The 12,665-nt window shown below is 34.6% G+C and overlaps 3 protein-coding genes across 6 annotated transcripts; all 3 read left to right on the top strand.

The window, feature by feature from the left end:
* Positions 1–173: 173 nt before the first annotated feature.
* Positions 174–3,215, top strand: LOC25485792 (uncharacterized). Of its 3 annotated transcripts, none has more exons than XM_013613637.3 (4): positions 174–291; positions 1,195–1,286; positions 2,192–2,352; positions 2,752–3,215. In XM_013613637.3, the coding sequence occupies exons 3-4, from the start codon at positions 2,205–2,207 to the stop codon at positions 2,892–2,894; spliced, it is 291 nt and encodes a 96-aa protein (XP_013469091.1). In that variant the 5' UTR covers positions 174–291; positions 1,195–1,286; positions 2,192–2,204; the 3' UTR covers positions 2,895–3,215. The 3 variants fall into 3 exon arrangements, with proteins under 3 accessions (XP_013469091.1, XP_024638885.1, XP_024638879.1); XM_024783117.2 differs by lacking the exon at positions 174–291 and adding an exon at positions 402–420; XM_024783111.2 differs by lacking the exon at positions 174–291 and adding an exon at positions 421–445.
* A 1,043-nt stretch (positions 3,216–4,258) lies between these two features.
* On the top strand, positions 4,259–6,016 carry LOC25485791 (probable L-cysteine desulfhydrase, chloroplastic). Of its 2 annotated transcripts, XM_039829688.1 has the most exons (2): positions 4,343–5,095; positions 5,225–6,016. In XM_039829688.1, exons 1-2 carry the CDS (start codon positions 4,528–4,530, stop codon positions 5,863–5,865), a joined length of 1,209 nt encoding a protein of 402 aa, XP_039685622.1. In that variant the 5' UTR covers positions 4,343–4,527; the 3' UTR covers positions 5,866–6,016. The 2 variants fall into 2 exon arrangements, with proteins under 2 accessions (XP_013469090.1, XP_039685622.1); XM_013613636.3 differs by having other exon boundaries at positions 4,259–6,016.
* Positions 6,017–9,048: 3,032 nt separating this feature from the next.
* On the top strand, positions 9,049–12,421 carry LOC112421406 (uncharacterized). Its single transcript, XM_024783092.2, has 3 exons — positions 9,049–9,263; positions 9,444–9,808; positions 10,112–12,421. The coding sequence occupies exons 2-3, from the start codon at positions 9,456–9,458 to the stop codon at positions 12,015–12,017; spliced, it is 2,259 nt and encodes a 752-aa protein (XP_024638860.1). The 5' UTR covers positions 9,049–9,263; positions 9,444–9,455; the 3' UTR covers positions 12,018–12,421.
* Positions 12,422–12,665: the final 244 nt, after the last annotated feature.

The raw sequence follows: 12,665 nt of genomic DNA, 5'->3' as shown, positions 1-12,665 counted from the left end.
TTTTAAGGGGAGTATTTGCAAAACGTCATGTTCACTAACAGAAAAATTTGACGGAGGGGGTAAATTGACTAACGTTGTGAAATTTCAAGGGGGTAATTGAAGTTTTGTTAATTTCAAAGGAGTAATTGATGAAACTTACGATTTCAAGGGGGAAATTGACTGTTTATTCCAAAAAAAAAAAAAAAATCATCACTATAGCATCTCTATTTTCAGTGAGCACATCTTGCAACTTTCAAGGTTCTCTTCAACCGTACAATAAGTTACTTCCGTTGGCTTCAGCAGTCGTTACCGGTAAAAATATGTAACCCCTTAGTGAAATCGTTTCAATTTTTCCGATATGTGTGTTCTATGACTCTCTCTCATTTCATTTCGAGAGGCTGAAGGGGTGTAGCAAAATAGCCCCTTATGTTTGTCCATAAGGTGTTTGTGAAAATGCCTCAATGAGGTTTATTCTTTGATTGGAAATTTTATCTTAAACCTTTGTTTCATATCGCCCATTTTATTTCAAGGGTCTGTTTGTATTGTGTTATTTGAACTTGTCTAGTGGCACAACACAATCATTTGTGATACTGGTTGAGAGAACTTATGAAAACAGCTTATGACATGTTCATAAACTGTTTTCAACTTATTTCCATTAGCTCTCCATGATGGCTTATGAAAACAGCTTACAATTTATATGAACTTTATTTTATCCTTTGTTATGGAAATATCTTATAATAAATGTTAAGTGGTTATAGGTTGTAATGCTTTGATTGGAAACTTTGTATCTTGGCTAATTGGGTTTTTAGGTGATATTGTATCTCCTGAAGTAATGGCGGTGGTTTAATTTTTGGCTTGTTCTTTTCAATTTTAACATGCCAAGCCAGCAAAGTTTTTTTATGAGTTGAAATCTGAATGTTAGTTTTGGTTCTTTAGGAGCCTGACTTGAAGCTTGTTATCATTCAAGTGATTTAGAATTGTGTTTCTACATCCTCTAAGCATCCTTTGATGATAAAAACAAAACATCAAAGCCTTTGAGTTTTTTTATTTGTCAGTCATTTCATAATCTTCGTACGAATTACTTCCTCTTTATTTTTGTGCCAAATAGGTTCTCATGCCTTGTTGAACTTCTATTTTTTTTACCTTGTTTCTTACTTTTATTTTTAGTACCTGCTTGACTGTTGTAACTCAGTTCATATGCATGGTCTATTGCAGAGAAAGATATTGCTACCATCATCTGAATTTACAAGGGAACATTTGCCTTGTACGCAACTTTGTTCTTTTCTTGGTTAGTCGGGCTCTCCGAGGTAAACAACTGTGACTGTTTTCTATAGCTGTAAATTTTGTATTTTCATGATTTGATAAATCACTTGTTGTTAGGAACCCGAATTAAAGAGAAACAAAAGAAATAATATTATAGATTGAAAAGAAAATATTACAGAAGATTACCCCTCTGTAATCCCAGAGCAAAAGCTCCTCAGAGAAGAGACATTTCTGTCTCTGCCCAAAACCAATAAGGTTTCTAATTGAATAATTCTGAAATCCTCCCTACCGTTGTGGCCAAATGGTCTTATTTATACAAACTAAGGGCATAAACTGCCTAACTGCTCCTAATCAACACAAATACTGCATATTATACAAAATGCTAACTGCTCCTAAATAACTATATATTAAAATAACTGACTGCATCAGCAGTTACCCTATCAATACCACCGGATACCTAACACTTATGTTATACTTTTTTTGTCTTTAGCTATTAATAAGATTTTAATTTGAGTTTTTTGTTTAGAATGTTCTTGTAATTCAGAGGGTGATCATAAGATGAGAGGGTTTCCTTTCTGTATCTATTGCTGCAATTTTTCTGTCACAAAAAATCTAGTACTGCGATATTCAAACTAAATATTACATTTTCTTGAATTACGTTTTTTTCAAAAAAAATGTTTGAAGTACTGTTAGTTTATATGTTTATATATAGACAATGCATTATAATATATGCAAGGTACGGGGTTCAAACCCTGGCCACCACCAAAAAAAAAAATGTTTATATATAGAGAGCTTTTGGAGTGGGCTGGCCCATAGAATAAGTCAGGCCAAGTTGTTTTTACGAAAAAGTTTTCTTAAAAAGACACTTGGACTGGCCCTCACCCACAGAGATTTGTGGGCTTTTTGGCATTGACCCGCAGTTGGATGTTCTAATATAATGTCGCTGCAGGTAATTGATAACGATGTCACTGAGGCGTTTTTTAGGCTTTTCTGAAGGCGATGTCATGAGGTCTGATTGCAAACCTTGTTCTAGACTAATGAGACACACAGCCGGAATCTTTAGTGTTGGTGGAGCATTGGGATTTTGGGTCCTTTGCCGAATGCACTATGGTTCGTTCTACTTTTTACCCTTGCTTCTTTTCTGTTCTACATGCATGTCTGTTAGCCACATACAAGCTACAACTTTTGAAAGTTCAGTTCTAGTTTAAAAATGTCCTATAGTTCTTAATCTCCGCTTTTGATGCCTCTGCCAATGTGAATTCTTACTAATGCTTTGCATGTTTCCTGTTATTAATGTCTTGTTGGTTACAACTTTTGATCCCTTGAAAATTGCCACTTAACATTGCTTTCATGCGGATGATGGTCGATGCAAATACAGCATCGCAATCTCTCGAAACCAGAACAGTTTACCTATTTTTTTAATAATAAAATATGTATGACATCTTATTTTTCACAATCTCTCGGTCTTTCATTACAGTTCATGGAACTTTTGCTTTGTTGGTGATGTAGGTCCTCGAATTCAAATTCCTAGGAGTCTTCGTTGGGCAGCCTGTGGAGCTGTAACTGTAAGTTCAAGCACAGCTTTGCTGGTTCGTTTGTTTAGTCCTGAATGTGAGCCCCAGAACATAGCTGCTTATGACAATAAAAAGTAGCACCGTTAGTAACTCCCCTTTTCCATCCGACATACAGAAATAGGGAAATGATAAATTTGGAGGTGTTGCGATAATGAAATCGTGTTACTCTTATTACTTTATAATCTACATAATGAGTTTGATTACGAATATCTTGCATCTGTAAGTTTTGTGGTAAAAATGATCTTTTATGGCATCACTAGGGGAAATTAGGCTAGTTACTTTCGTAAATTGTGGAGCTATTGCACTTGCAAAAGTATGTTTTATACTTTTTTGTTTTTCAAACTCATCTTTTAATACTTCCAAACTAATTATTAGTAATTTAAATAACAAGTTCATCAAGGCTACTTTCTTTTAGTACAGTAAATAGAACAACCCTGATGACCGTAATTTAACATGTAATAGAACCCCAAAAAACTCTTACCTGAATAGAGAGTTGGGTAGCTCAATTGGTTTAAGCTAGAGAGTAACAACTAATTAATTACTACTAACTAACATTTTGTCTATCCAAAAAACTGTTAGCACAATGTTTTTATGGATCCAACTTGAATTATATCATCACATATAGGTTTGTATCCAGCTTTGAAAGCAAACAAGAAATATATTTCAGGATAATAGTTTTTCCTTGTTTATTCAGCCAACATCGAAGAATGAAGTAGTAATTCAACATTAAAATGTAGTATATCACAATGACAATTGACAGCGAGTGGATAATGAAGCCACAATCATTTTTTTTTCTTCATCTGAGTCTAGAATACATTGGTATCATCAATTTTCATGCCTCCATTTAAAAGCATTTATTCAACGTCACTAGAAATGGTCCAAAGGATAGGTCATGTAATTGATACGTGCAGGAATCAATTGGTCCTATTATCTTGTTTTATATGATACTGCTTGGTGGTTGAATAAAAGTGACAAAACAAGATAAATTATCTTGTTTTATTTTAATTTAGTTTGGCGAGTCAATAACATATTATATTATCTCCCTTTCAAAAAAAATATTAGGAAGCGATAATGTAACTAAATTATTCCGTGATAGTTTTTTATGATAAAAATAGCATATTAGAGAGGTTTTGAGTTGATACAAACTCCAATTCCTGATAGTTTAATCAAACTAGTTTTTAAAATTAGCCATCCACCTGGAACTTGTGACTGCATTTTGCACATGGATTCCCTCTATTTTAGAAATAAGAAAATGCACAATTGTAAAAAGCTTTTTTTTTTTTTTTTTTTTTTTAACCAAAAGGCGTTGTAAACAAAGACTTTTGACTCTTTATTATTACTTTCTTCATGATTTCCATTTGTGTTTTATCTTCGATTATTTAGTCTCAACTCTCAGTCATTTTCTGTTATCAAAAGCCATAAAAGTATGCACTGGTTCGAATGAATGCTGAATGCAGCAGTAAAAGAAAACCAATAATTATAGTTAGTGGTACACGACATCTAATACGAGGAAAGAATAAAACATTGCAAATGGATAGCAACATAGCTGTGATGCACTATTCGACACGAATAAGAAAACAAGCATTCTTAACTAAAAAATAATATAAAGAATAAAAAATGGTCACTACAAGATTTTTGGTTGGTTCTTCCGTCTTCATCAATTTTTATTCTTAACTCTGACTTTGATTCTCATTATTACTTTCATTCTCCAATGGCCTTCCATGATCAAAATAATAATCACACAAATGGTGAAGTTTCAAAGAAACCCAAGCTTTCTTTCTCTGCAATCACCGACACCGAAATACAATCAGAATTCTCCCACCACGACCCCACTGTAGCACGCCTCAACAACGGAGCTTTCGGTTGCTGTCCGTCCTCTGTCCTCGCAGCTCAACGTCAATGGCAGCTCAAATCCCTCCGTCAACCTGACCACTTTTACTTCAACCACCTCCAAAAAGGAATCCTCCATTCCCGAACCATCATCAAAGATCTCGTCAACGCTCAACATGTTAATGAAATCTCCATCGTTGATAACGCCTCCACTGCCACCGCAATTGTTCTCCAGCAAGCATCGTGGGCTTTCCAAGAAGGAAAATTCAATAAAGGAGATTCAGTTGTCATGCTTCACTATGCCTACGGCTCTGTCAAGAAAGCCATTGAAGCATACGTCACACGCGCCGGTGGAAGAGTCATTGAGGTTCCACTTACCTTCCCTGTCACCTCTGAAGATGATATCATCAGAGAGTTCCGTCATGTGCTGGAAAAAACAAAGAGCGAAGGTAGTAGTAATAAAGTTAGATTAGCGGTTATTGATCATGTGACTTCCATGCCAAGCATGGTGATTCCGGTGAAAGAGTTAGTTAAGATTTGTCGCGAGGAAGGTGTTGATCAAGTTTTCGTTGATGCAGCTCATGCGGTAGGGTGCACCCCGCGCGTTGATATGCAAGAGATTGGAGCTGATTTTTACACAAGTAATTTGCATAAGTGGTTTTTTTGTCCACCTTCGGTTGCATTTATCTACACGCGTAAATCGGTTAATTCGGTTGATTTGCATCACCCTGTTGTGTCTCATGAGTATGGGAATGGATTAGCTATAGAAAGTTCATGGATTGGGAATAGAGATTATAGCGCTCAATTAGTGGTTCCAACGGTTATGGAATTTGTGAATAGGTTTGAAGGTGGAATTGAAGGGATCAAAGAGAGGAACCATGATTGTGTTGTTGAGATGGGTGAGATGTTGGTGGAAGCTTGGGGGACACATCTTGGGACACCACATCATATGAGTGCAAGTATGGTTATGGTTGGTTTGCCTCCTTCTTTGGGGATTATGAATGAATGTGATGCTATGAATCTTAGGACACATTTAAGGGAATTTTTTGGGGTTGAAGTCCCTATTTATTTTAGAGATGGGGGAGAAGTTGGATGTGTAAGTGGATATGCAAGAATTTCTTATCAAGTGTATAATAAAGTTGATGACTATTACAAGTTTAGGGATGCAATTAATCAACTTGTAAGTGATGGCCTCACTTGTGCTTTTCTTTCCAGTTAAACTCCTGTTATGCTTTAGCAGTTACCATCTTCTATGGTGCCCAGTGAGTTGAAATTTTCATTGTGGATGAGTATTTATTTCGAAATTTTCAAGCTTTTGAGCAGCAGCTACTGTTATCTCAATAAAAAATTAATCTAGGATTTATTATTTATCTTTTTTACCTAAAACATATATTCATTCATTCAAACTAGACAAATACATGCATCATTACTGTTTCAAAATTGTTACAAATTGAAGCAACATCTGGATTAATAGCATACAACGGCAACATGATAATGCCTACAAATATGACAAAATAAAAGTAATTGAAATGTTTATACTTTCGGATTTGCAACATTGACACTTAAGTCTTCATTAAATCTGTAACGAGTTGAAATGAATATGTCAATCTAAATCAATGAACACCGTACTATAACGGAAATACCAACAAACGTCACTTAAGACGACGGCCAAACACAACCTCACACAAGTCCACGAATAAACACGGCACCATACTAAAAACAATGAAAACTTAAAAACACAACAAACAAATATACCTGGATGACCACTTATTCAAATAAAAGGAGAGGGTAACCAAAAAAAAAAAGGAGAGGAAAAAACAGTGGTGGTTAATTTCAAGAAAAAAAATAATAGCCAAAACATTATACTAGTACATATTATATTATAGAGAGAGTGAGTGTGTGTCCAATAAAAGGAGTGATTATTGTGAGTGATAAAATAGTTTAATATCAATCATAGGATCATAATGCTATTTTAAGATTAGAAGGTAAATTAAAAAAAGTTCGGTGCACGGGTTAAGAAAATCAAAAAAGAAAATTCTAAATTGAAAAAGACACTTTATTTATTTTTAAAAGATTGTTAAACAATTTTTAATACAATATATATTATATTTGTTTCTTTAATTAGTTATTTGGAACACCGGTTAGCATCTAAAGGTCGTGTGACTCCCTCCTTCTCCTCTTTTATACCAAAAGGTGTGACCTTTATTTCTTGGAGAAGCAAATAAATGGATTTGGAATAGACGTGGAAGCTTGTTAACGTGCAATAAACATTATGAGCCATTTGTTATAGTTTGTTTTTAAATAGATTTTTATAGTGTAACATCTTTTTGTTATAATTTTATTAACAAAGAATTTTTAAAGAAGCTTCAAATGAAAAATTTGTTTAAATAGCTTATCTTAGAATGTATTTTAAATATTTCTTCATTTTTCGTTATTATTTTTTACTTTTTATCTAGTATTTCATCAAACACTTTTGCTAAAATATGAGTCCAATTCCACTCATACCAGCATAATACAATGTTGGTTTTCTTCTCTCTATTATGAAAGGGTAGATAAAAAAATAAAAGATAAAAATAAAAGGTTGGCAAATATATTTAAACTGCTGTATTGGTGAATGTTGATCCACCAAACAAGAATGAACTCCAATTACAAGCAAGATTGTTTTGTGAGATCTATTATACGAGCTAAAGGGACAAATATGATTCATCAATGAATTTTAGAGATATGACAAACTTTAGAGACATTAATAATTATTCTAATTTTGAGTATGATTTAATTGAAATAAACATAGAAATATGTTTTTACTATATAATGTGATCAACGCATTTTATATATGTTACAAAGGTGGAAAAAATGGTTGCAACTCTCAAATTCGTTTATATTGTTATCTTTTTGGTTTCCTTGTGTCTTGTTGTCGTCGACAGCTTAAAGTCTAATAGTTAATATAATTATTCTCATTTTCTGTTTATTTTGTATACAATATTTCATTCACTTTTAGTAATATTTACAGGAGAGTGTATACTTACTGATGATTGCTATAAAAATGCACCTTTTGGAAAACTGGCATGTATTAAAGGTTATTGTAAAGTTCTTAATTCGTTAAGGTAGAAAATAATTCTCTATTATGCATGAACCTTTCACTTTCTTTAATCATGATAGTGTTCTTACTCTTATAATTTCTCTTACACTTTTATATATTTCTTAGAACTTGCAATTTCTTCAATAGCTCTAAAAACATGCTAAATATTTGTTTTCAATGGTAAAAAAAAAAAACACACACACACACATACACACACATATAATTAAAAAGGATTACAGAGATACACTAACTGGTAATAAAAAAATCAAGGATCGAAAAAGGATAAACATGTTAAATATATTATAAAGTTGTTGTTATAATTGTTTAATTAAAAATGATGTAGAGATGTTTAAGGACACATATGGTCTAGGTCTTGACATATAATCTAATAAAATTATCATTGAGTAATAGAGTTGAAGGGATGAGAATAGATGATTGAGTTTTACTCTTTGGGTGTTATCTTAAAGATCTCTTGGTAGAACTACCATCTAATCACCTAATAGTATTATCATAGTGATAGTGTAACACACCCCAACGCTCAAAGGTAAAACCTAATTAATTAACATAACTCGTATACATATATAATCACTCTCCATGAAAAGCATATAATTTTATTTCATAACATAAAAGTGTATTCATATCTAAAGCAGAATGTATAACACATCATACATCAAAAGACTAAAAGTATGTGACTTCAAAATACACATCGGTAATTCATAAGACTTATATGTACCTGGTAATGTTGTATCTAAAGTATTCCTAGAAGTTTATTACATGAAGATATCTTTTTGGGATGTAATTTTACCTCGTTTAATTATTTTTTTTATAGATGAACAGGTGGCGAAGGGGAAAGACAATGCGACTTAGCTCATGGGAAGACAGACTTGTTTCTTTTGTTATTTGTATTTGGATTTGGATTGGATTGGCCTGCCTTTATGTATTACATGTTGCTTGTGTCTTGTATTATTTCCTTTATTATTCAGTATCAGTTTATACTGAATCACAAACTACCCAAAAATTCAATAAACACTAACATTTGACCAAATTTTGAAGAAAAAAAAATTGTTATATTATTGATAACTTGTTTGCCTCTGAAGAAACAAATTGGATGGAGATTTGTTTGAGTGAGTTTGTGTAAAAGTGCGAGTTGCTGCTCTAGAATAAGACCAGAGAGAAATGAAAGTTAACGACATTAACTATCGTCGAAAGTAATTTCCTTTTCAAATAACAAATGGGATTCTGCTCCAAAGCCCAATCGATTTCGTTTTGAAAGGCCCATCACTCACTAAACTATAATAATAATAATAATAAATAATAAATAAACAATATTTTATGATCAATTAAAACAAAAAACATCAGCAGCATGTAGTAGCCGCAGCAATGAACTCAACTGCCCGGGAAACACAGCCGGAGTCCGTCGTCGACCGCCGTCAGAAACAGTGAAAAACTCATCCAATTATTCTCCGACGCGATTCCACCGTACCAGATAATTACCCATCCCCCATTTTGGCGCTAAAGCGGCGAAATTCACAACCTAGGTTAGGGTTAACGATATTTTTTGTTTTAATTTTCCATTAAAATCCCTAAATTTTTGAAATTTATGCTATCCTTTACGAACCCATTATCTTCTTATTCATAGTTTTTGAATATTTTTGATATTTCTTTAGTTTTTTTTATTCATCATTTGGTATTTCGGTAAAAAGTGTTTATTTTTCCAGTTTTAGGTCACAATGGATGCTACAAAGACAATTGCAATTTGTCAATCAGGAGGAAAATTTGAAACTGCAAAAGATGGTACTTTGTCATACAAAGGTGGTGATGCTCATGCTATGGATATTGACGATCAAATGAAATTTATCGACTTTAAGGTGGAAATAGCTGAGATGTTTAGTTTTAGTCATGTTAGTAGCATGTCTATTAAGTATTTTCTTCCGGGGAATAAGACCACTCTCATTTCAATTTCGAACGATAAGGATTTACAACGAATGGTTAAGTTTCATCATGGTTCGAGTACGGTTGAAATTTATATCTTTGTTGAAGATCCACTTGTCCTTGAAGCGTTGTCAACCATGCCTGCCAGTAGGTAGTTTCTTTGTTTCTATGCCAATAAATAATGTCACTTTTATTGTTGTCTTGTTAATTGAAAATAGCGGAAAATAATGTGAAAATGATGTTTTATTTGATTTCCGCTATGCAAAAGTGCTTTAATGCCATTATAGCTGCATTTTGTACTAAATAATAATGTATCATGGAACTATGGCATTTTGTTTGAATTCCGCTATGTTATAGCGCTATAGAGGCACTATAATCGTTATTTATAACAACAGTGTTATTTCATTTCGTGGTGACTTTCTAGAGTTTAATTTTGTTATTCTTTATCTTTTAGGTCAAGCAGAACAACTTTGTCTGAAACAGCGTTGCCTATCAATACCATACTGAATCCTGAAGGCGATTATGCTCCACCTGATGCTTCTCATGATACTATTCCGATGGATACAGATATGGACATACCTCTTTTGAGTCTTTCGTCAAACGAGGAGAAGCTTGCTAAAGGGGCACAGCAATGGCAGAATACTATCACTGGCGTGGGTCAAAGGTTCAACAGCGTACATGAATTTCGAGAGTTGTTGCGTAAATATGCTATTGCTCATCAGTTTGCTTTTAAATATAAAAAGAATGATAGTCATCGTGTGACTGTTAAATGCAAAGCTGAAGGTTGCCCTTGGAGAATTCATGCGTCGAGGCTGTCAAGCACTCAGTTGATATGCATAAAAAAGATGAATCCGGAACATACTTGTGAAGGGGCTGCTGGAACGACAGGGCATCAAGCAACTAGAGGTTGGGTGGCTGGTATTATCAAGGAAAAGTTGAAAGCTTGTCCTGACTACAAGCCCAAGGACATTGTCAATGACATCAAGCAGGAATATGGAATTCAACTTAACTACTTTCAAGCATGGCGTGGGAAAGAGATTGCAAAGGAGCAGCTTCAGGGTTCCTATAAAGAGGCGTATAGTCAGTTACCTTTTTTCTGTGAAAAATTAATGGAGGCTAATCCTGGAAGTCTAGCTATGTATACTACTAAGGAAGACTCAAGCTTCGATCGTCTCTTTGTATCATTTCGTGCTTCGTTGTATGGCTTTCAACAAGGTTGCCGACCACTGATTTTCCTTGATAGCATTCCACTGAAGTCAAAATACCAGGGGGCATTGTTAGCAGCAACAGCTGCTGATGCAGATGATGGTGTATTCCCTGTTGCCTTTGCCATTGTTGACGCTGAATCTGATGATAGTTGGCATTGGTTCTTGCTTCAACTCAAATCAGAGCTGTCAACATCTGTTCCCATAACATTTGTAGCAGACAGAGAGAATGGACTGAAAAACTCAATTGCTGAGATATTTGAAGGTTCATTTCATGCGTATTGCCTGCGATACTTAACGGAGCAACTTTTTAGAGACTTGAAAGAGCAGTATTCGCACGAGGTAAAGCGACTCATGATTGAGGATTTATATGCTGCTGCTTATGCACCCAAACCAGAAGGTTTTCAGAACTGCATGGAGAACATCAAACGGATTTCCGTAGAAGCTCACAATTGGGTTATGCAAAGTGATCCCCAGAATTGGGCGAATTCATTTTTTCAGGGTACTAGGTATAATCACATGACTTCAAACTTTGGGGAGCTGTTCTACTCTTGGGCATCAGATGCAGATGATTTACCGATAACACAGATGGTTGATGTTATTCGGGGCAAGATTACAGAGTTGATTATTACCAGAAAGGCAGAATCTGATCAGTGGTCGACTAGACTAAGTCCATCCATGGAGGAGAAGCTTAAACTGGAAATTCAAAAAAGCCCTTCACTTCAAGTTATATTATCGGCTGATAGTACATACGAAGTTTGTGGTGACTCATCTGAGTTAGTTGATATTGACAGGTGGGAATGTAGTTGTAAAACCTGGCAGCTAAGTGGGCTGCCATGCTGCCATGCCATTGCTGTCATTGTTGCGATAGGCCGGTCTGTTTATGATTTTTGCTCTAGATACTGTACATCTGAAAGCTACAGATTGACTTACTCAGAGTGTATAAATCCGATAATAAACATGGATGTGCCGGCTGCAATTGAGCCCTTGGTAACAGTAACACCTCCTCCCACCCGACGACCACCAGGCCGACCAGCTGCAAAGCGATACGGCTCTCAAGACCTAGTCAAGCGGGATCTACATTGCAGCCGATGCAAGGGACTAGGGCACAACAAGTCTACTTGCAAGGATGAGTTGTATCTCAGCAATACTTGAAAGTTGAAAGGAGGAATTATAGTTTTGGACTTGGTAATTGTCATCTTCCTTTGAGTTTACACCCCACCCCCAGATTTTTGGATGGCAAATAGTGGCAATTAACTAATTAGTATTATTATTATCATTTCCCCTTTTGAATTTTATAACAGAGTTTGAACCAAGGATTGGTGGCATAGGAAACTGTACAATGCATCTAACAGTTATTTTGAATGGACTGGGAAAAAAATGTAGACTAGAATAACCGTTTTGGTTGTGCAATAAGTTAATAATAATAGTACTTGGAGTTGAGAACAATAGTTACCTAGTGTATGTTATTCTTTTGCAGTTGTATTGCTGGTTTTAAGTTCGATGATGTAAAGGAACTATATTATTAGTTGTTATGCTTGGAAACTATTTTGGCACAACTTGTTTGAAATTGAACTAGTATGGATTTGATGGTATTTGAGTGGAAAAAATAAAAATAAACAAAGGACAACTCTATCCTCTTGTCCATTAACTATGTAAATACTGCAGTGAACCCAAAAGTCACTGCAGTCAAGGTATTTTTTAAACCATTAGATGGAGATCAAATGGTTGATAATGTAACTCCAGTTTTCTTATCAAAGCGTGGGTGGAGGAGATGATGACTGCAGTAAATTTTTACTACAT

The sequence above is a fragment of the Medicago truncatula genome, chromosome 1, assembly GCF_003473485.1.
Source record: "Medicago truncatula cultivar Jemalong A17 chromosome 1, MtrunA17r5.0-ANR, whole genome shotgun sequence".
NCBI classification, from domain to species: domain Eukaryota; kingdom Viridiplantae; phylum Streptophyta; class Magnoliopsida; order Fabales; family Fabaceae; genus Medicago; species Medicago truncatula.
This window is presented reverse-complemented; position numbering and strand designations above follow the sequence as displayed.

Coding starts and splice junctions, on each gene's coding strand:
- LOC25485791 (XM_013613636.3), top strand. CDS start 4,528: ATGGCCTTCCATGATCAAAATAATAATCACACAAATGGTGAAGTTTCA.
- LOC25485792 (XM_013613637.3), top strand. CDS start 2,205: ATGTCACTGAGGCGTTTTTTAGGCTTTTCTGAAGGCGATGTCATGAGG. Junction 2,353..2,751: donor CCTTTGCCGAATGCACTATG/GTTCGTTCTACT, acceptor TTGGTGATGTAG/GTCCTCGAATTCAAATTCCT.
- LOC112421406 (XM_024783092.2), top strand. CDS start 9,456: ATGGATGCTACAAAGACAATTGCAATTTGTCAATCAGGAGGAAAATTT. Junction 9,809..10,111: donor TCAACCATGCCTGCCAGTAG/GTAGTTTCTTTG, acceptor TTTATCTTTTAG/GTCAAGCAGAACAACTTTGT.